Source organism: Taudactylus pleione, unplaced genomic scaffold (assembly GCF_031769625.1).
Source record: "Taudactylus pleione unplaced genomic scaffold, aTauple2 ptg000757l, whole genome shotgun sequence".
Lineage (NCBI taxonomy): Eukaryota > Metazoa > Chordata > Amphibia > Anura > Myobatrachidae > Taudactylus > Taudactylus pleione.
The window spans coordinates 483,027-505,536 of NW_028285159.1; the positions used below are offsets into that span (position 1 = coordinate 483,027).

The window sequence follows — 22,510 nt, forward strand, 5'->3', positions numbered from 1 at the left end:
TGGAGGCCTATGCGTGTGTTTTTATTCCAGTGGAGGACTATGGGGTATATTCAGGGGCAGATTGGGATGGAAAACCAGCCTGGGAAATATCTGGAAGCAGCCTAAATGGAGGTGGGGTCTTTTGAGGGGGTGTGGTTTGTTAAGGGGGCGGGATTGATCCTCATAGAGCCTGATTCTGAGTCTGAGGCAGTCACGGGAATAAAGTCAGGGACCTTATGCTAATACCACTATAATGCCCTTCCCTGGTGTAAAGCCTGAATGCGCAAGGACTGAGACTCACACTGTCACTATGCTACATCTGCGTCTGATTAGCCAGCCCCATGTAACTGCCCAGGAATGTCCAACACATTTCTAATACACTTCTTTGTGCTTGCATCTGAATCTGTGCTGCGGCTCTGTACGAACACCACAAGGCCGCATGCACGGTGCAATCCAGACGTAAAACATTGCACGGGAAAACCATAAAACACATTGGCCCTCACAGGAAAACCATAAAAAACATTGGACTTCACAGGAAAAAACAAACACACACACTGGCCCCTACAGAAGAAAACAAAACACATTGGCCTTAATAGGAAAAGGCAAACAACTTCGTCCAAATATAGAGAAAAATAAATAAATAAAATAAAATGTAAATTCCCCATTATTTCAGTCAGACATTTTTCGGACACCATGTAAGCTATGTGTCATCTGGTTAGATACATTAGATATAGACTTATGCATAATATATAGATGGCTATATAGATTTATCCATGCTCTATATAGATTCAGCATATACTATATAGATGGATATAGGTTGCATTCAGTAGTATATAGATAAATGGTAGCTACAGAGAATGGATAGATATAGATATATGTAGATAAATATATAGATAGGGATATATATATATATATATAATATATATATATATATATATATATATATATATATATATATATGAAAGAGGGCGCTATTATTTTAGTCTTTAGGTAATATTTGATTTCAAATACATTATCTTTTTTCAATCATATGTGTTGGAAAAGACAAAGTTTTGTGGAGGAGAATGCAATGAAGACCCACAGATCACGTAGTTTATCTTCAAGCTATATGTTCCACATTAGATTCTTTAGCTTGAAAAAGTAAATGTCCATATGGAGACTTGTTCTCGAAATGCATAGAAGTAAACAAAGCTTTTTTTATCCAGCGCGTTCCTCCTTTTGGAGTATTATCCTTCTCTAGAGAAATAAACCCTCACACCAAGGGAAGACACCCAAAGAATAATAAATAAAAATTCTGATGCGCATATGTATATTTATTTAAGATAACTATCTTTAAAACACTTGACAGTAAAAAACATGCAGCAAGGCTTAACACAATTCAGATTGGGGGTATAGTGAAAAAAATTCTCCCACCTTAAAATTCTATACTCCACATCTGTGGGACCCCAAACAGGTGTGCCCAATCTTTACCTGATGTGTTTTGTCCTATACAGACTTCTTCAGGGGTAACAATGTACTACATCATAACAATAAAACAAGGATGTCAAAATAGCGGTGTGAGTGGGTTAATTTTGTACAGATATATAGCTGATACAAACTGATCATTCTTATGGATCACAAAATATATCTGTGAGCTGGACCTGCAGAGGGGAGGATGGGACTGGCCCAGCGGGAACCTTCCCACTGTCCCGGTGACCCAATCCGCCCCTGGGTATATTTACTAAAGTGTGGGTTTTTAGAAATGGAGATGTTGCCCATAGCAAATTGAGTGTGACTCCCACCCATTTTTTAAAATATATATTTATTTTTTCTTTTACAGAAGTAGGTAGACGTAGGCTGGCAGTGTCTGCCTATTTTAGACAGGCTGATTGTTCAGTTGGGTGGAAAGCTTCTAACTTTCCCTATACCCTGAACAATAGTTGTCCAACTAGGGAGAAATCAAAGATGTTTAATTTCTCCTGCAAGTTGGACAGACTGTTTTCTGCCGCTTTTCAGTGCGTGGAGGCAAATGGCTGATTAATTTGCTCCCACAAACTAGCAGATTATTGTTCCAACCAGCCAACTAGTTGGCTGGTTTGATCTATAATCACTTAGTGCATTGCTAGCTTTGCTTACTAGAAATCTGTCAGTTATCAGCTGCATCTGCTGATATGACAACTCAAAAGGTGGGATGTATAATGTATTGCATATTCTATGTCATAAATCACACCCCTTTTCGGAAGCATACCGGCACATTATTAACACTGTGTGCATGAATATTTATGCTCGGAACAGCTCTTCTGACAAGAGCTGTCTCTTGCGAAATTATAACTTCTGGGTTTATGACCCAGGAGTGCTATTGCACATGTGCAGATAGGCTTCTATAGGCAATGCCATCTGTGGATAACGTTGACTATCGGGCACAAGCAACGAAAAATTTTGCTTTCTGGAAATTGATACATATGGAGATTGCGGAAAACCTCTGAAAACAGTAGTTAGAGTAAGCTCAAATGTTATATGAAAATAACGGATGGTTAGAGACAGATACTGTTGTGTAGAACATAGATGGCCACACTACAGCCTCCTGCCGAAATCCGGCCCCTGTCTGTGGTATGCTCAGAAATCAGCAGCTCTGTCTTCGGCCTGCTTAAACCTGGACAGGTGGTGTATGGGAATGTCACAGGGCAAAGCACTGGCAACATCACTGTGAGTGTGTCATGGCCAGTCTGGTCCTTTCTGCTGCAGTCTTCTCTGAGTAATCCTTCCAACTGTGGGTGTGACTAAAGTGATGTGCCCTTGACAATTTTAGCATCTCATTCAGCAAACTATAAGTTGGAAAAGGTTGAAAATATCAAGTCACAACTCTACTGTTCCCATTAAAACAGCATCTCATCAAAGTGAGTAAAATCATTAAAAATAAGTGTATTTGTTCAGAGGCAAACTGTGAGAAAAAATGTTGTGGCCCTTCATTTAAAGTAATTTCCTTAACTTGATACTCCATTTTTATATACCCTGCTGTAGATAGATAGATAGATAGATAGATAGATAGATAGATAGATAGATAGATACATAGATAGATAGATATTAATGGTGAACTGTATTTAATTTGAATTTTAGCACTTTAGTAGTCTGATCATGTGTTAGGCTTATATAATAAACCGCTTTTGTGATGTCAGTCAGCTTTGTTGTAAAAGTCACTTCTTGGTAAGCTGATCATGTGACAGGCTTTCATCATAAACAGCTTTTGTGATATCAGACAGCTTTGATGTAAAAATTCACTGCTTGGTAAACTGATCTTGTGACAGGCTTACATCATAAACAGCCTTTGTGATGCAAGTCAGCTTTGTTGTAAAAGTCACTGCTTGTTAGGCTGATCATATGACAGGCTTGCATCACAACCAGCATTTGTGATGTCAGCTAGCTGTTATAAAAGTAACTATTTGGTAGGCTGGTAATGTGACAGGCATAAATCATAAACAATCATTGTGATGTCAGTCAGCTTTCATATAAATGTCACTGCTTGGTATAAAACTGTCAGAAAAGTGGGTGGGAATAGAAAGGTAGTGTGAGGAAGTGTGGGAGGCAAAGTGGACAGGAGAGAGGGAATGTCGGATGAGGGAAAGAGTGTGTGTTGGAGAGAAGGAGTGTGGGTGAGAAGAGTTCTGCAAATTTTGATTGTGCCCCGTATCAGCACCTAAGGGGTAAATGTCAGTGTGAAGATGCTGGCCCAGCAGCTATAATGAAAGTGCAGTGGGGGCAGTTATTTCTGCTGCAGTCTATTGGCTCAGACTTATGGTTGCCTCCCGTCCTGGATTGCTACAGAGACTATGGAAATAAGGACATGTGTCTGGAGTGTTAATAATCCCTGGTGGACAGTGTATATGCATTACTGCAACATACATAGCTGTGAACACGGGTTGGGTATGAAATGCCAATGGCCAGGAAGCCGTCTGACTAAATCCCGATGCCGAAACTGCGAATGTTGAAGATCCCGACTGGGGCTGGTAAGTATTCTAACCTTCCCCTCTCTCCCCCCTTAGCCTCCTTTAGTGGTGCCTAACCCTAACCTCCCCCCGGGGGTGCCTAAACCTAACCCCCCCTCCCCGCACCCTAAACCTAACTCTCTCAGGGTGGTGCCTAACCCTAACCTCCCCCCAGGGGTGCATAAACCTAACCCCCCCTTCCCCACACAATAAACCTAACCCTGCCGGGGTAGTGCCTAACCCTAAGTCCTCCCGGAGTTATCAAAACCTAGCCCTCCCCTCCACATGCTAAATGCTAACACTGCCTGGCTTACCTTCATTCGGGAAACCTGTCTAGATTCCGGTGTTGGGATATAGACGGGCATTGGGATTTCGATGCCTGTCTTTAGTCCTGCATCGGTGTTTAGATGCCGGGATTTAGTCAGATGGCTTCCCGGCCCTCTGCATTTTGATTGTATCCCGTGAACACACCTTCCTCCTTCATTGGAACAGTGACCACAACTGCCTTCCATCTCAGTGGTGACTTAGCCAAACACACTCTGTGCTGTTCTCCAACTCCAGACTCTGCATGCCCAGGTAAATTGATAAAATTAGCAGGGGACCTAGGACTCTACTGTATAACATAAGTGAGCATATTGGGATTTCATCTCACTGTACCACTCCTTACTAGATCATACTGGGACTGATGCTCTTTCTCATAACGGCACTACCTTGCACTCTGTTATTTGTCTGAACTTAGGTGACAAGGTTAGGGATGTAGTGCAGTATTGTAATGTTGGGAAGTTGTGATGTATACAGTGGCGTAACTATGGAGGGTGTAAAGGATGCGCCTGCTATGGGGCCCAGCAGCTTAGGGGGCCTGCCGGCCCAGCAAGCAACCCGCTGCACAATGCAGCCCTGCAGCACCCCCCCTCCCCCCCGTCTATTAAAACTCTGCAGCGGTTGAGCAGCTCACAGACACTGTGCTTTCACCCCTGTCCCACGACGCACTGCTGAAAAGCTACTGGGGATGGTCTCACAAGATGATGATATCATCATCTCGTGAGTCTCTCTCGGCGGCCAGGGACTGGGAGAGGATTGTGTGGGGAAGGGCCATGGAAGAGATAGGGGAGGCCAGGAGCTGCTGGGGATAAAATAAGAGGAAGCTACAAGTGAGAATGATAATAAACAGGAGAATTTACCCGGTCCAAACAGCACCCCGTGCCCTGCGGTGCCCTGTGCCATAGCACTGGTTGCACTACCCTAGTTACAGCCCTGTATTGCCGGTTGTTCACTCATGCCATCCATCAGGACCACAGTTTTTCAACATATATAAAAAAACATTAAGGAGAGAATATCCCCAAACATAGAGTAATATTGTTTATACAAATTTATTTTTTCCAACAATAGTGCACAGACCTAATTGGAGGGAATTATTACCTCTGTATTTGGAATGAAAGTGTTCTTGGAATTACACACATTTTGGGTGTACAACTGTAGAAATTGTGTAGAACTGCACGCTTTATTATACCCTGGGCTGTGGAGAGCTGTAGTGACTAGCATACTCTCCGTGAAGGGGATTTAGACATTACCCATACGGATGGGCTACCAGATAGCAGATTGCCCATGAGCCAGGAACAACACTCCATATATTTTTACGTTTTAATTTTTGAACCCCAAGCAGTAGTACTCACAATGTAATACATACTTTATATTTAACTTGCATATTTTATCTGTGTATATCTATTTAAGGGGCCCCTTTATTAATGATCGCGTTTACTGACATGCGATCAGGGCATGTCAGTACCGTCCATTATCGCATTGCAAAATGCGATCATAACGGCCGGATGTATTACCTGGCACATGCAGGGAGACGGGCTCCGTCACAGCCCATCCCTGCGATGTGGCCGGAGTGCACTTGGGACTGCACATGAGTGGAGGGTTCTGGGAGATCCCTCCGCCGGCTGATATGCAGTAAGTACCCATAGGCTACAGTGGCTAACGCTATCTTCAGATGGCGTTGGCTGCTGGGGCCAATATCGATATTGGTACATTTGGCAGCGTCACATCCCCCATAGAAACCTATGGGGGAAGCGGCTGCCAGTGGGACTGGAGCTTCTGCGGTCCCTCCTTGATACATTCGGTGATACTTCAATGATAAATGGGCCCCTGTGTGTCCAACCTTACATCTCACTGCGATATACAATGTTTCTACTTCTGCTGCTTTCGGCAGGGTAACCTGTGTAATAAATGGCAGCAAGCAAACAGCAGAGGGAGCCACAGAGCTGGTGTGTCCGTGTTTTGCGTGATGTCATCAGTGTGCGCTGAAGCCGCTGAGTGCCCTCTGCAAGCTGTGGAAGGCACGGAGGAGTCACAGACAGTGAGGGCACAGGATTTGGGCAGTGGGGCGCAGACATGTCGGTGACCCCGGCTGATGAGAAGCTCCGACAGCAGCAGCTGAGAGTTCTCCGGAGAAAATGGCTGAAGGATCAAGAGCTGAGCCCTCGGGAGCCCGTCATGCCCCCCACCAAGCAAGGTGTCATGCAGAGGTTCTGGGGCAACTTCCTGCAGAAGAACAGCCTGTGGAGGAATTACGTGGGTGACTGGGAACAGGGTCAGGGAGGGAGGTCTTTACCCTGGGTAATGTACAGAGGGTATGTAGGTGAGCATACGCTGATGCTAGCTAAGCATGCAGGGATAATGTCTTAGCGAGGTTCAGTGATGATCATATGTGTAGAGTCATAAAATAATACAATGGCATAGGTACCATGCATAATATAAATTAGTTATGCATTATTTCAAAGTTATTTTTTTTAATCTACAGACCTTCAGAACATATAATCTTGGTGTTTCGGCCGTAACGAAAATTCTAATACCAGTCTGGATTATTCATTATGTTGTTAAATACCATTTGCAGGTAATATCTTGCTTTGCCTTTCAAAAAAAAAAACACCTTTTTTATTCCTGTTGCAGTATTATCTATAATGGTGCTAGAAGGGAATTTCTGCATAAATATGATCTCAAATGTTTTCAGATATTTAAAACATAGAAATGACACTAACCACTTGCAAGTTAATCAAGCAGACAGCATCCCAAAAAACATACTCCCCAAAGCCAGCAGTACACAACCCAAGTGCAAAAGCTGTATTGTCATTGAATCAAATTGGCTCAATATTCCGTTTCCAGTTTGGGTGGCATGCAAGTCAGCTGCACTTAAGGTGCGTATCCACTAATAGATGGAGAAGCGAGAGCATGATTACGACATTGTAATCGTGCTGTCGTTTCTCCGTCTGTGAACGTTAAGTGTAGGCACATCCATCATCCCTGTACATTCTGAACCTGACGTGATCGTCAGGTTGTCCAGCATGTACTGGCGATGATAGATGTCGGAAACGACCAGCGCTCGCATCGCTGGTCGTTTCCGACATAAATGTGCACGATTTGCATGCAATTGAACAATAACGACGTCGTTATCGTTCAATCGCCTGCAAATCTCGCTTAGTGGATACGCACCTTTAAGGTGCGTACACACTAGGCGATCAGGAAAGACAGTACGATTACGACATCGTAAGTGTACCGTCGTTCCTGATCTCCTGTAGTGTCTGCACTGAACAATCAGTCGTTCAGTGCAGGCACTGTCCATCATTCCTGAACATGCCAATCTGTCGAAATCGTCAGATTGTGCTGCATGTTCAGGCGATGGACAATGTCGGAAATGACCAGCGGGAGTGCGCATCGCTGGTCGTTTCCGACATAAGGGTGCACGATTACTGAGCGATTGCACGATTACGATGTCGTAATCGTGCAGTCGCTCAGTAATATCGCCCAGTGTGTACCCACCATTACACTTGCACTGTGTGCATGGAACCAAATGCCTGTGAGTCATTTGTGTGGCAACACCTCCTCTGAATCTACTTTTTCAAATAGTCACCATCATTAGGGATCTAGTAGGATCCCGGATGTCGGGATTCTGCGCTCAGAATGCCGGCGCCGGAATGCTGACTGTAAGTATTGGGGTTAGGCACTAGGGAGAGATACTTACATGGTTGTGTCGGGATTGTAAACCAGTCGGGATGCCGGCGTTATGATTCTGACTGCCAGGATCCTGAGCACCGGCATCCCTACCCAACCCCATCGTTATTAATGCACATTTGCACCAACCCTATACCTAGCACAACTCTGTATGGCCCACAATTCTGCCTTACATGACCACTGCATGTCATTACCCAATTTAGCCTAAGTGTGTGCGTCCCTTTACCACCCATACAGCCACAAATGGAGATGTGACTAAGATGCGTACAACTCTGAATCACCTGTAGAATTGTGCATTTAGCTATGGAGCACATGCAGTGCTAAAGATTGCAGGATTCCATAGCAAATCAGACTTGCATTCAACTATGAATCAGCCTATAAAATTTTAATTTATATTTTTTAGAAAGAACAAGGGGCTACACAGTGCATTAAATGTGAGATTAATAACTTTACAATAACACTGTTATGTGCATATAAAAAAAGAAGTGTTATAGGTGTTCATCAAACAATCTTTTTCTTCCCTCTGAGTCTTCTGTACAATTCGATCCACAACAGGAGGTACCTCAGAATGTTCAAAAGAAAAACAGGCCATAGTGTAGGGATTATAATAAATCATTGGCTCTAATCTCTCAAAACATTAAATGAAGGCTTAAAATCGGAATCAAGGCTTTTTCTCACACATCCTCCTGTATGGACCTCTCCGATACTTATAAGCTTTTCTCATGTACCCCAAACATATCATAATGTAGGACGCCATTGGTGGCATAGGTGAAGATTTGAACGTTCCACTAGAAAGGGTTAATTGAGGATTGCACAGGGGTAAACAGTGGCTGATCGGTAATTTTATTAACTGTGTCGGCAGTGGATTGGAAGACAGCCAAAGTAAAGTTACCCATGGTTTATGATTGTTGTGTGTGGTCCAGTATCTATGTTTGAGTCACAAAAGTTTGTAGAAGTTGAGGTGGACCACGGCCTCTAGTAAATTGCTTTCAAACTGGCTACACTTAAGTGTCTGAGGTTCTCATTCAAGTTCATTAACCCTGTATGGTAGTTTGTTTGTGGCCACACCCATCAGAAATCTAGATGATTGGATGTCTTTAGCAACAACATGCATGCAGCAGAGTGATAGAAAACAGGGCAGCACAGACGGTGTAATGGTTAGCATTACTGCCTCACAGCACTGAGATTGTGGGTTCAATTCCCACTACTGCCCCAACTGTGTGGAGTTTGTATATTCTCCCTGTGCTTGCGTGGGTTTCCTCCCACACTCCAAATATATACTGGTAGATTAATTGGCCCCCCCAAAAAATTAACCCTAGTGTGTCTGTGTCTGAGCACGTGGTTAGGAATATAGATTGTAAATTCCATTCATAGGGACTGATGTGAATGGCCTCTGTAAAGCGCTGCGGAATATGTGTACGCTATATAAATAACTGGTAATAAATAAATTGCTGTATAAAGCTGGGTAAGGCGATTTGGTAAGCTATACACACTTACTAATAGGCCACTCACTATGTTTGGCCGGACATCACAACTGGACGGGCTTTTAAGTTTGCCCCTCCAGTTATGATGTGTCTGTGGTCCCTGCGGCCAGTGTACGGGTGGGCATTGGGTCACCCGTACATACTGTACATGCGGATGTACTGATATATCTTCATAAAACATTGGCTGTGCTGTAGGGCAGACCTGATATGTCTATGAACAACGTTATTCAGATATATTGGGTGTACACGTGTGCCGATGCACTCGCGATACTTATGTTTTCCACCCCAATTGGCTATGTAAGAAGAATGCAGTAAATCAATGAGAAAATATGATTTGTGTGTGGTTGAAGTGTATTGAAATAATGAAGTATTTTGTTTTATTTCAGACAACTCCCTATGCCATTGTATATCAAAAACTTAGTCTGTACCCAGTAAGTATGATAAGAATAACTACAGGTTGTTATGACTCAAATATTTTAATTTGTCTAGTTCCATAAGACGTATAAATATACAGTTGTGAAAATATGACTGTTCCACTAAAAAAAGTTATAATAATGAAGAATTGTTATCTAGAGATTGCCCATTAACAAAATCTTTGGGGGCGATTCAATTGTTACGCAGGAATTTAGCTTGTTGCCCAGGAGCCATTAAATTAGTGCCTGTGACTCATTTACTGCAGATTTCTACTCACACTCTCCTGAGGTGCAAACAGAAATGTGCTTTAAGTTGGGTTACGGGGCTGGTCACAAGTGTCGGGCGTGCCCTAGCATGGGAGAAGCTGCTTAACGTGGCTAATCCCATGCATTCTCACGCAAAATAGTGGCCGCCTCGTATAAATTCCTGTGTAAAAATGAAATAGCTTCCTTTGGGTTTTTTTGACTGTGGGCTTGATACGTGAGGTAACTGACCTATGCAGAGTACACACTTTACAGTGGTTTGTCCCAGCGACGTGGCGAGCAAAATAATGATACATTGCGTGTGCCCAGTGCCAGATTAAGGTCTACGTGGGCCTGAAGCTGACATTTAAGAAGGGTGTGTCTAGTGATGGGGGGTATGACCCGTGCTGCATACACAGCCTAGCGTGTTTGCACACACACAGCATAGTGTGTTGCATATATTTGCAGAGGCATGCTTGTTTTGTAATTTGAGAAGCTATAACTGGTCATGTATAAATAAATATACACATATATGTAGTATATAGTGAAAGGATGGCACTCAGGGTCTCAACAGTACTTCTAATAAATAACAGGCACAGCCAGAAAATATAGGCCCTCATTCAGACCCACTCGCGAGCGGCTGTCCGCTCGCAAGTGGGTCGATGGTCTCCACTGCGCATGCGCACGACGGAGGGAGCTCCGTCGTGCGCATGCGCGAGACGCGACGAGCGAAGGACTTTCCTTCGCTCGGAGTGTCTCATCAAAGGGGGCGTGCTGTCGATGTTGACTGACAGCACGCCCCCTTTGGTGGGCGTGCCGGGGGCGTGCCTGCCATACGGAGGCGTTCCCAAAGGAACGCCTACCGTCTGAAGCCGGCCCCACTGACATCACTAGTGATGTCAGTGGGAGTGATTTTGGCTCTGATAGAGCCAAAATCACTCCTGGCCTTGCGGTTGAAAAACTCAACCGCAGGCTTTTGCTCGCAGTTTCGATGGTCGCGATGGTCAAGACCATCGCGAACATCATCCTGCACGCTCGTATATGCTGTGGGTGGTGACCCACAGCTATACGAGCGTCCAGGAGGACGCTCCATATTAATGGAGGTGGGCCCTGATTCCGGCTCTGAATCAGGGCCATAGTCAACGTTTCAGAGCGTTGGCTCTTTTATCAAAACATGCAGTAAAATGAACAAAAAGAGACGTAAATATTTGTATCCACCCAGTGAGAGTTAAGTTCCTGGCCTTGCCGCAAACACTGGAGTACTGGTGATGTCATCAGTAAGCGACGACACCCGGGATCCAGCAGGAAGGTTTGGTTAGAGCTGTGCATACTGTTACCATGGTGATAAAAAAACTGTATAAAAACGGAGGCATAATCCTACATAAAGAGCAGCAGCAAGAGATAACCTTATAGAACATTACAGCGGCTACTCAGTAGAGGTGCATACACATCAACCACATTGTTTGCGATAGAGATAAATGTTATATATGCACAATCGAGTAAAACCATGTAAAATTGGTCTGGGTGCTGGACACTCCAAAATGTATGGTACTGATCATGAACTAACTGAATGTAACAAACTACTGGGGAAATAAGGAAAATTTCACCTGTTCAATAGAATAGTTAAAAAGGATGTAAATGCAAAATGAGCAAAGTATGCGGCTATACAATAACAATGCCTGGTTACAAGCGTTGTGAACTAACCTGGAGGTGTAATACACTGGTTGTCCAGCTTGCTGTAATCATGCTATATTCTATATAGGTGTAGTGTTCACTTTTGCTCCGGCGGCAGGCAGGGCGCCGGAGCTAGAGAGGGCAACTTTGTGCGCGCGTGTCCGAAAAGGGGGCGTGTCTATAAGACTCATCCCCTTTTTCGTCATACTTGGGGGCGTGCCCGGCACTTACGGACACGCCGGTCAGCCCCCAAGCGCTGCAGACAGGGAGAATAGATGCCAGTCGCATGCGCCCGGCTTCTATTCTCCGGCTTTGACGGGGTCACCGCACATTTCTCCACCCGCGGGACACTGCATCCCGTGGGTGAAGATGGCACCCGCAGGCTGTGAGGGCAGGGCGCTTTTTGCCCTCCTTCTGGAGAGCAGGGTGCTTTTTGCCCTCCAGAAGGAGGGCAGGGCACCGCGCCCCGCTAAAACAGCCTAGCGGGAATGCTATGGGTGTACACTGATGTTATAAACCAACTAGGTGACAGCTATGGAAAAAATATTTTTAATGCCCACTCAAAAAAAGATGCAAAAAGGAACCATGGAGGAAAAACGTCCAACGACAGAAATTACAAGAAGCACGTAAGAGGTAGAATTTCATTCAGGCCCAGTGGGTGAACAGTTTGTAAGATATGAATCCATTTAGCTTCTGCTTGCAATAGCACATAAGTATATGCCAAATGCTGCTTCCCTCTAAACAGGCTTCATCCGGCAGCTAACTTGGGCTGAGGGGCTGGCGCGGCTCACAATGGTTTGAGGGAGTTGAAGAGTCCTGTGGTAACCATGTCGCATCACAGTGGGGATAGGAGAGATCAACTTTAGGCTGGCTGCTGCCGCTGTGCACAGTGCACACATCAAGGGCCTGTGGCAGGTGGAAACGAAGATGAAGAAGTGGAGGGAGGAGCCTCAGGGGCTGTTAATGTTGAGCAGTCAGTAATTGCCAGGGTCTGCCCGGCCGCCGGGGCTACCACTGATCGATTCAATTTTAGTATGGAACTGACCGTGAAAGAAAAATCGTTGCACGTAGGTACCGCCACTGAGCGGTACTTATGTGATGTCTTCACTCACACTGTGTAACCATTCACAATGCCCAGCTGTGACCTGACAAGAGACTGGAGATGTTTTGTTGGGCAAGTGAGGGTCATCTGGTGGTAGGGTTTGTATAGACAGGGCCTAGGAGGACGGCCACCGGCAGCCGTGACAGGAGAGAAAAAAGTTTTTCCTGTCAATGCTGTCAGTCTCCTGTGGGCCTATTTTAATTCACGATTCAATGAACGTCGGTTGGAAACGACTGATCGGACATACACATTATACGATATATTATTCCGATCCGCATCAGGACGATATATTGTACAATATATCGTATGGTAGTGTTCACACTAGGACGGGAGGGTGGCAGTGTGCCTGGTGTGAAAAATCGCACCAGCGTACGTACCTGAAGAGAGGGCGTGCCTTTAAGATGCATCCCCTTTTTGTCAATACAGGGGGTGTGCCCAGCACTCACTGAGAAGCTGGGCAACCCCAAAGCTCTCCCTGCAGAGTGAAAAGATGCTGTACACATGTGCATGGCATCTATTCACCCAATGGTGACTGTTTCACCGTAACTTTTCCCACCTGCTAAACAGTGTGGCCTACGGGTGGGGACCGCATCTGGCTGTTTCAGTGGTGCGCCACCATAAGGGCAGGCGCATTTTAGCGTTTCAGAATGGGGCAGGGGACAGCGCCCCACTAAAACAGCCTAGCGGGAACGCTATATGGTGTGTACCCAGCTTTAGGATCTCTCGAGTGAGAGACATGAGCTACCTTATTATCACATTGTTTATCCCGTAACACCCCTTTTGTTTTTCACTTTAGGGTGACGTCATTCTAGAGACTGGAGAAGTTATTCCACCATTTGAGGAGCCAAGCAATGAGCATCACCACTGAACAACATTTGCGGCAATTGCGCTGTTATTGATTTTTAAAATGTGAGATGTCTAATATAATCATAAAATAAAACATTTAAAGAAGACACCATTTTTTTTTTATTATTATTATTAATCTTTTAAAAGTACTGAAGCAATATAGTGACATAAGCACCTTTTAATGGTCAATTACAAAATTCACTACAACAATGCTTATGCCCAGGCGCTTAACAAGACCTATGGGGGCACCATAGCAAAATTTCCACAGGCCCCCTTCACATCCCCCCCTTCTGGGGAAATTATTTTACAGTTTATCCATTTTGATTGTAAATTATGTTTTCTGCCTACTTAGCTGACATGCAGAATTAAATGAATGGTGATTAGGATATAGTAAGTATTATAAACGAAAAACGTATATAGTCTCTCTAATCCTAAATGTTTATGATATAGCGTGATATATAAGAAGGTTGATTTACTAATAAGTCAGTTAGTGGTGCTAGGCGAAGCTAGCTGGATCAGTGACAACAGATAAACTGCAGCAGCACTCAGAGGCGGCCTGGGCCCTGTTGCAGCCCCATTCTCTACACCTAGGGGTATATTTACTAAAATGCGGGTTTTTAGAAGTGGGGTTGTTGCCCGTAGCAACCAATTAGATTCTACTTAACATTTGTCTAGCACCTTCTAGAAGATAATTGCTAGAATCTGATTGGTTGCTATGGGCAACAACTCCACTTCTAAAATCACGCACTTTAGTAAATATACCCCCGACTGTCAGATCTTCTGCAAAATGAAATAGGTGTGGAAGCATATTTTGTTTGTTGAATCTACGTGCAGATATCCAGTAGGATTGTGTTAATAGTCTGGTCTGGAGGTGGATTCTCCGAAGGTTGGACAAGTGTCCATCTTAAGTCATACAGCATCATAGCAGATGAATGATTTGCTTTATTAATTGTTTCTAAATTAAAAACTGCAGATAAAATGGAGGGAGGTGTCTGAAGGAGTAAGGGTGACGGACCAACATTTGTATTATAGTCTTTACCTGAAGATGTTATTCAGATTCTTTTTCAGAAGATGTTGCTGTTCAGGACCTTATTGGAAGATGTAATCCAAAGTCCATATCAGTAGTCGTTATCCAAAGTCGCTTAAATAAATCGGGAGTTACTCAGTGTCAGTGTAGGACAAAATGGCTGCCAGTAGCTGTGCATTCTTTATATAGGGCTGTGACCTGCATTGTGACATCACAATGCAGGCAGCAGCTAGAGATGGTTGTATCTTATATCAGCTCTGGGCCCAGATGTCCTGCAGAAGCAGTCTGGTGAGGATAGAAAAGCCAGGGCCCATTAGATGGCAGTGCAGGGACAGGGCTGGGCCCCATAGCAGCCGCACTCTCTGCACCTACTATAGCTATAACAAATTCATGTGATTTTTATATACAAAGTGCACATATAACCTGTATATAAAGACAGCAGCATTTGCTGGAGGTACAATATATACCATCTTCTAAGAAGAGCTGGACAGCTTGAGGCATTTCCAAACTAAAGCTGCATGATTTTGTGTGTCTCGAATTTTGCTCATATGAAAAACACTAAGGGGCCTATTTATCAAGTAAAAATTGCTGATTAAACGCATGAAAACGGGTTTTTTTCAAAATATTTTATACCACTTTACATATTCTTGCTATGTACTAAGGGAACACTGCTAAATATCTCACAAGAAACTGTTGCTGTAATGGCCAGCTCCTAGTTTATTGCATTCTAATTCCCTATCTCTCCCCATACACATGTATAGCATGTCATGCTAAGTGAAAATATTATTACCTTTTCTGGGTAAAGTTATGACAGCTTCAGATTCCGTAATGTGAGTGAAAAGCCCTTTGCCGTCAGAACTTATGTGTTACTTCCACTGATCTTTTCATTCCCTCCCCGCTGGGTCGGCAACTCCTCCTTCTGTCTCCCTCTCAGTCATCTCTGCACAGCAGTACCTACAGTCAGCTGCCTGCGCTCTGACTTCGCTGTCCTGAGTGACTCTGTATTGGATGTACGCAAGCCCGAACTGAAGTCAGTGCCTGCGCACAGACAGACAATACATTTGCTTCTCGTCCATTGTACACAGTGGTGTTAAATATGTCAAGAGCAACTTTTCTAGTTGCAATATGGACTGAAAAAAAAGTGACACAATTCTTAGTACACACGGTCCTAATATTTAGATAGTTCATAATTAAGATGGCCCGTATTAAAGACGTACTGTACTTTCAATTGTAAAGAATTACTAGGATTCAGTTGCTAGTGTAGTTGACTTCTATAAAGGTACAAAATCATACTCCCGACCTTGAGAGAATTGCACCGACTATATAGAAAAAAATAAAATATGTCAAATTAAGGATAGTGCTAATTCCTTCCTGGATGTTTAAATTACATACTGTGACTCCAGAGGTTTCAGTGTGAACCAAAAGTCCTCCTGCCTAGAGAACCACATGATTATGTGATGGAGCAAAATGTTCCGGAAATTATGTTGGTTTTCCTTCAGGGCATAGACCACTTGGAAGCAAATTAATTCATGAATGGTCCCTTTACCCAGAGGTCTATCTTCAGGTAGTGGAAAGTTGATGTCTACCAACTATCTGTATGATTGCGATCTACAGGAAACAAAAGTTCTCTGACAATTGGTCAGAGGGCATTTGGTAGTTGCCTAGTCAGAACTGTGGGACTTTAGTCCTATTTACTTATATCCTCTGCAGGCAATGGTAAGGGTACTAAAGAAAGTAAAAAGTGAAGGCACTCCATTCATTCAAGTTGCTCCAGGGCAGAATCTAGGGAAGTGCAACATCCCCCCCCCAATTGGGGCGCAGGGTCACCAGGGTGTATGTGCGGGAAAGAGGTGTGTGCTGGAAGGCTAGTTTTCTTTTACGGAGGCTACTTAGTAACTTGTCTTGAGTCCATACCAGCCACTATAGTCTACTCACTGTTACTTTATATGGACCCACCCCCAGTTCCCTGACCGACTTGATTTTTTAAAAGCAAAAAAAAACAGATGCAAGTACACACTGTAACTATGCTGACCTAATAATAATACTGCTAAATTGCATCCAAGAGGTTCTTTTCTTAGCATAATAATGGCCATAATTATGGGCCTACCTACCGCGTTCAGGTGACCTCTATCAGGCAGGTCCCTAACACTCCTATGGAACAAATACAGGGCACGGGACCCCCCTGGCCAACCCATTTTTTGTCATAAGGAGAAGGAAAGCAATCAAGTCCAGGGGTTGGGGTTGGACTACAACCCGCATTGGGCTGCTTCCTCCCTCCTCAGATTGTTCAGAATAGCGCTTTTAATCACTTCCTTCTCACTACTACTCCTAATATGCCGGTATTGCTATGTAATTCACCTATATAAAAATAACCATTTCCTGCTCTTCCATGTCCTGCATGATGCACTTGTGCCTATAAGTGTAGCTATTATTGCAGCTCAGTGATGTGTACAGTTATGTAAGCAACATACAATGTTGGAATTTTTTTTTTTTTTGCTTTTTAAGTTATTAAACTTATGTACTTTGTCACCATCATAAAACTAGCAAAAAAAAAAACCACCCCTGTTGTTCTTCTAAGTGGGTTTGTAAGATGCTAGATTTGAATTGCACTAATTAAAATGAATACCTTAAAGTCACTGAAAAATAAATGTCTGACTTCTGGAGGGCTGGCTGGAGGGCGAGCACTTTACATGGTTTCTGGACCCAGCTGCAAAGAACTGTTTTTAAATATCAGCTTTAATCCAGGACCCCTTCTTCACAGCTGCCTGCATACACCTTTAGACCTTGCTGCAGCTTTTGTCCTGGTTCTCGGTTTGGAGCAGCTCTTTTCACATTGCAAAGTTTCAGGCATCTATGACCAGCCACAGCCATTTTTAGGTGCAACTATCGGGGGGGTGCCTGCAAGCCTCAAACTGTGCTACTCTCATCCCTAAGGATTACATGCTACAGGGGCTTCATTGATGACAGAAATTCTGCTGCCCGCAGTTACGATGTTATGCTACACCCGTGATACTGGACTTTCCTGCTGCTGTCTCAGCTTGCTGTTGGCCTGGACTGTGGTGCCTCTCATACTTCTCTTTCCAGTCACAAATGGCAACCCCTATTTCACTAAATATGACTACTGAATTTGTTACTCGCTTGACAAAGGAACTGAGCGATTTACTATTACCATACCTGGATGACCGTGCCAATCACTTGCTGTCTCGTTGGGGCCCCGTTCTAATGATCCTCCATCCCAGACCACAGATACATTTATGATCGCAACCTCTCCACCAGCTGTGATGCCTAGGCCTCCTGCTTTGTGTCCCCAGCAATTGGAAGGGGTTACTCCTCCTGTGTGAGGTCAGGGCGATTTGTGTCCTAACATTGAGTTGGACTGTGTCTTTCCTGCTGGACAATTGGACACTTTGGTGCATGCTCCCTAATTGGTACACGCTGCACAATATATTTTGGAGACCCTCTCAGTGCAGGCTCCATCCTGGTCGCCTCGATGGCCACTAATCGACACATGTAAATCTCATTCTGTTCTTTACAGTTTTTGGTCAGCTTCACCAATATGACAATGGGTTATTGTTCATGTGGCAATTTATTTTACCCCCACCATGTATCTATTTCCTTTGTTTCCTTGCAGGGACAATTACATGAAGAGGTGGTTTATCATTTCTGTTCAGTTGCTTTTCTCCTGCTAACCATATTTTTATGATACTGACAAATGTTTTTGGAAAGTGCTTAGTCTGCCATCCTCTCTACTGAAAGAAATTTCTACTACTCTCCCAACTTTTTGGGGGTTGTCTGTGACGTTTGTATCCTCATATCTCATATGTTTATTCCAGCATTTGCTATTGTAGTGTAGTATAGTATAGGTTACATTTATCTATTTTTCTCATCCCTATTTCTACTTCAGGGTCCATAGGGTATCCACAGGATACCTTGGGGGTATAGGTGTGACGTCAGTCGCTGGGCACCATAGAGTTAAGCTTTTCAGCCTCCCAGGATGCACTAGGGTCCCCCTCCTATACCCCGCCCCCGAGCCAAGGCACCTCAGTTTAGTTTGGTGCCCGGCCGGCGTCGGGTGCACCTGTCAGAGTGGGGGGCTAGAAGAGCCCCTGAAGCTTTCTTCAGTGCAGCTGTGGCTGCACATCTGGATGTACAGCATGGACAGTCAGTCCTGACGTCCATGCTGTCTTCCCTACACCCCCGCCGGTACCAGAACGCCGGTACCGATCCGGGGATGCTGGTGAGCATCTGGGGTCACAGCTAGCGGTGACCCCAGATGTTCCGGACCATGGCCGGATCCAAGGGGGACAAAGGTAAGCAGCGGGGTCCCGCGGTGGGTCCCCGCTGGTCACATGGTCCTAAGTCCCCAGGCAGGGGGCTCCCTGGGGACTGGCTGCAGCGTGGAGCCAGGCGACCAACCTGCGCTTTCCACTACCCCCTGGGACAGCGGACCGCAGCAGAGCGGTAGCGCTGCGGCGTCCCAGGGGTTAAATGCATGCCAGGGGAGCGCGCCTTCCCTGTCTCACAGCCGGCGCCTCCCCCGCTGCACACAGTCCTCTCTGCATGCTGCCGACTGGTCCTGTGGCAGCGCTCCTCCCCCAGGCCAGCCTCCTCTCTGCTCCTCGGCGGCCATCTTCTCCAGAACGCATGGTGAACGCTGCTGGAAGCGCTGGACGGAAGCATCGTGGTCTGGGTCCCCCCGCATACCTCTCCTCCGCTGTGGCTCAGGTCTGTGTATGCAGCGCTGTGTCCTACCAGGCCCTGTGTCTGTGTAGTTGAGTGATCAGCGCTGTTAGTGCAGGAATTGTTATTTCTCTGCATTGTATGTGACTGTGCTAGCGCTGCCTGTAACTTTTCTTCTCTAAACTGTCAGCTTTATTACTGTCCCTGTTCTTCTGCTAAAGCCCTTGCGGTGCGGTGCTGCAGGGTGGTCTCTCGCCTATTTAATACTTAATTGGTGAGAGAGGTCACATACGTGGTGCCATCATGTCTGAAAGTGATTTTCCCCTCCGGCTACAGTGTACCACGTGCAAAGTACCGTTAGCGGAGGGGGAGGGTAGCGCGGAGGGCCTTTGCCGGCAGTGTTTGTCCATGGCGCGGCCTATTACGGTTACAGCACCGGTACAGGAGCCGCCCTGGGCTTGTTTCGCTCAGGCGTTAACAGCTTTAGTGGGCCAGTTAGCTCCGCAGCCCGCGTTTACTCCGATGGGTTTGTCCCAGCAGTCTGTGGTGTCGTCACCCATGCAGGGGTTCCCACGACAATTGGTGGTACCCCACAGTCTCCCTATTTCCCCGCTCCCGGGTTCTCAGGAGCCAGCGTGGGTTAACTCCCTGACTAGTTCTGTACAGCACTTGTCGGATGTGTTGCAAGGGGAGTCTGTGATGCGGCCTCATAAAAGGCCGGTGGCGTCTCTGTCCGCTCCTTATGAGGATGACGAAGGGACGTCTGATGATGGGGAGATTCTGGATCCTTACGATCAGGAACCTCTCCATACTAAGGACGCTGATGCTAAGTCCAAAGTATATATTCCTGGACTTATTCGGGCGGTCCGCACAGCCTTGGTGATTGAGGACGAAGTTCCCCCAGCGACTAAATCTAAGTATGCCTTTTTCAAAGATGTGAAGGGCGATGCCACAGTCTTTCCTCTTTCGGGTCAGTTGGTGGACCATTTAGAGGAGGCGTGGAAACAACCTGGCAAAAGATACCAGCCGCAGAGACGCCTGGCGGTGGCTTATCCGTTCGCGGATAATTATTTTGCTAAGTGGGAATCCCCTCCACAGGTGGATTCTCACGTGACCCGTCTTGTCCGTAGTGCCACATTGCCGATGCCATCCATGTCCTCCCTTAAGGATGCTACGGACCGCAAGGTAGAAATCTGCCTGAAGTCCGCTTATTCCCTTGCAGGGGGGGCAGCACGGCCGGCTATGGCCATTTGCTGGGTTGCCAGAGCGATGGAGCGCTGGGCGGATTCATTAGAGGCTTCTTTTGAATCCGACTGTCCGGCCGAACAGGCGGAGTTGATTGGCAATCTCCGTGATTCGGCCACCTACATCAACGAGGCGGCTCTAGACATTAGTACTCTGGTGTCTAGAATTTCTTCAGCAGCGGTAGCTGCTCGTCGCACCTTGTGGCTGCGATCCTGGAAGGCGGACGCAGATTCCAAGAAAGGTCTGGAAGCGTTGCCGTTTACCGGAGAAGTTCTCTTCGGTCCGGATCTGGATAAGATTGTGGCCACGCTGGCGGCAGCCAAATCTGCTTGTCTCCCGTCGGCCGCTGCTCCTTCTGGTTCGGGACCATCGTCCTTTCGGTCATCTAGGGCCCAGGGCAGGCCCAAACCACAGTCGTTTCCTCGACAGGCTGGCCCTAAGAAATCGGTCAAGCCCCGGAAGCAGGCATGGAGTACCAGACGTCCGGCCCCCAAGCCAGATGACAAGCCTGCGGCCTGACGGTCCGGGCCTCCCTTTGGGGGATCCCAGGGTGGGAGGCCGCCTGCTACAGTTCGCCCAGTGTTGGTCGACCACTACGACAGACACTTGGGTTCTGGAGGTGGTTTCCCACGGATACGCCCTCTCCTTCCGGCACAGACCCCCGGCTCGCTTCTTCACCACGGGTCTCCCATCAGACCGGAACAAGGCTACGGAGCTGCGGAAGGTATTGCACACTATGCTCCAGGCTGGAGTTATAGTGCCTGTTCCATTCTCCCAGAGGGGCCAGGGTTTCTATTCAAATCTATTTTTGGTACAGAAACCCAATGGGTCATATCGTCCGATTCTCAACCTCAAAGCACTCAACAAGTCTTTGCGGGTCCCGAAGTTTCGGATGGAGACCCTACGGTCCATCATTCTGGCGCTGGAACCTGGGGACTACTTGGTGTCATTGGACATACAGGACGCTTACCTGCATGTCCCTATTCTTTTGCGCCATCAACAGTTCCTCAGGTTTGCAATCCGCAGCGACCACTTCCAGTTTCGGGCGTTACCTTTTGGCCTGGCAACAGCACCACGTGTTTTCACCAAGGTGATGACGGTCATGGCGGCTTCTCTGCGGCTGCAGGGAGTCCGCATGTTGCCGTATTTGGACGACCTGTTATTGGTGGCAGGATCTCCAGAGCTCCTGTTACGCCACTTGGACCTGACCATTGCACTGCTGCAACGGCACGGCTGGCTAATCAACTGGCAGAAGTCCACTCTAATCCCGTCTCGGAGGATTCTGCATCTTGGAGCCTTATTGGACTCGGGACAGCAAAGGATCTTCATGACGGAGGACAAGATCTCTGCTTTACAGTCAAGGGTGCGCAGTTGCCTGCACAGCCGCCGGGTGTCCTTACACTCGGCGATGAGGTTACTGGGCTCCATGGTGTCGGTGTTCGACATGGTGGAATACGCCCAGTTTCACTCCAGACCTCTGCAGCACCTGATCCTGTCCAAGTGGAACGGGCTGCCTCAGTCTCTGAAGTCCCAGATGATTGTGCTCACCCAGGAGGTTCGCCTGTCCCTTGCGTGGTGGTTACAGACGACCCACCTCAACAAGGGACGTCCGTTCTGGGTTCCAAATTGGGCCTTGTTGACAACGGACGCCAGTCTTCGGGGCTGGGGAGCAGTTTCGGGTCCACACTTGTTCCAGGGCAGGTGGACGCCGACAGAAGCGGAGCTTCCAATAAATATCTTGGAACTCCGTGCGGTCTTCAATGCTCTCCAGCAGGCACAGCGGTTTCTCCAGGGTCGCCCGGTGCAGGTCCAGTCGGACAACGCTACCACCGTGGCCTACATAA

General features: G+C 46.2%; 1 protein-coding gene across 1 annotated transcript; it reads left to right on the forward strand.

The window, feature by feature from the left end:
* Window positions 1-6,192: 6,192 nt before the first annotated feature.
* NDUFB6 (NADH:ubiquinone oxidoreductase subunit B6) lies at window positions 6,193-13,821 on the forward strand. The gene is made up of 4 exons (XM_088457333.1): window positions 6,193-6,515; window positions 6,745-6,837; window positions 9,823-9,867; window positions 13,665-13,821. The coding sequence occupies exons 1-4, from the start codon at window positions 6,336-6,338 to the stop codon at window positions 13,734-13,736; spliced, it is 390 nt and encodes a 129-aa protein (XP_088313459.1). The 5' UTR covers window positions 6,193-6,335; the 3' UTR covers window positions 13,737-13,821.
* The last annotated feature ends 8,689 nt before the right edge of the window (window positions 13,822-22,510 follow it).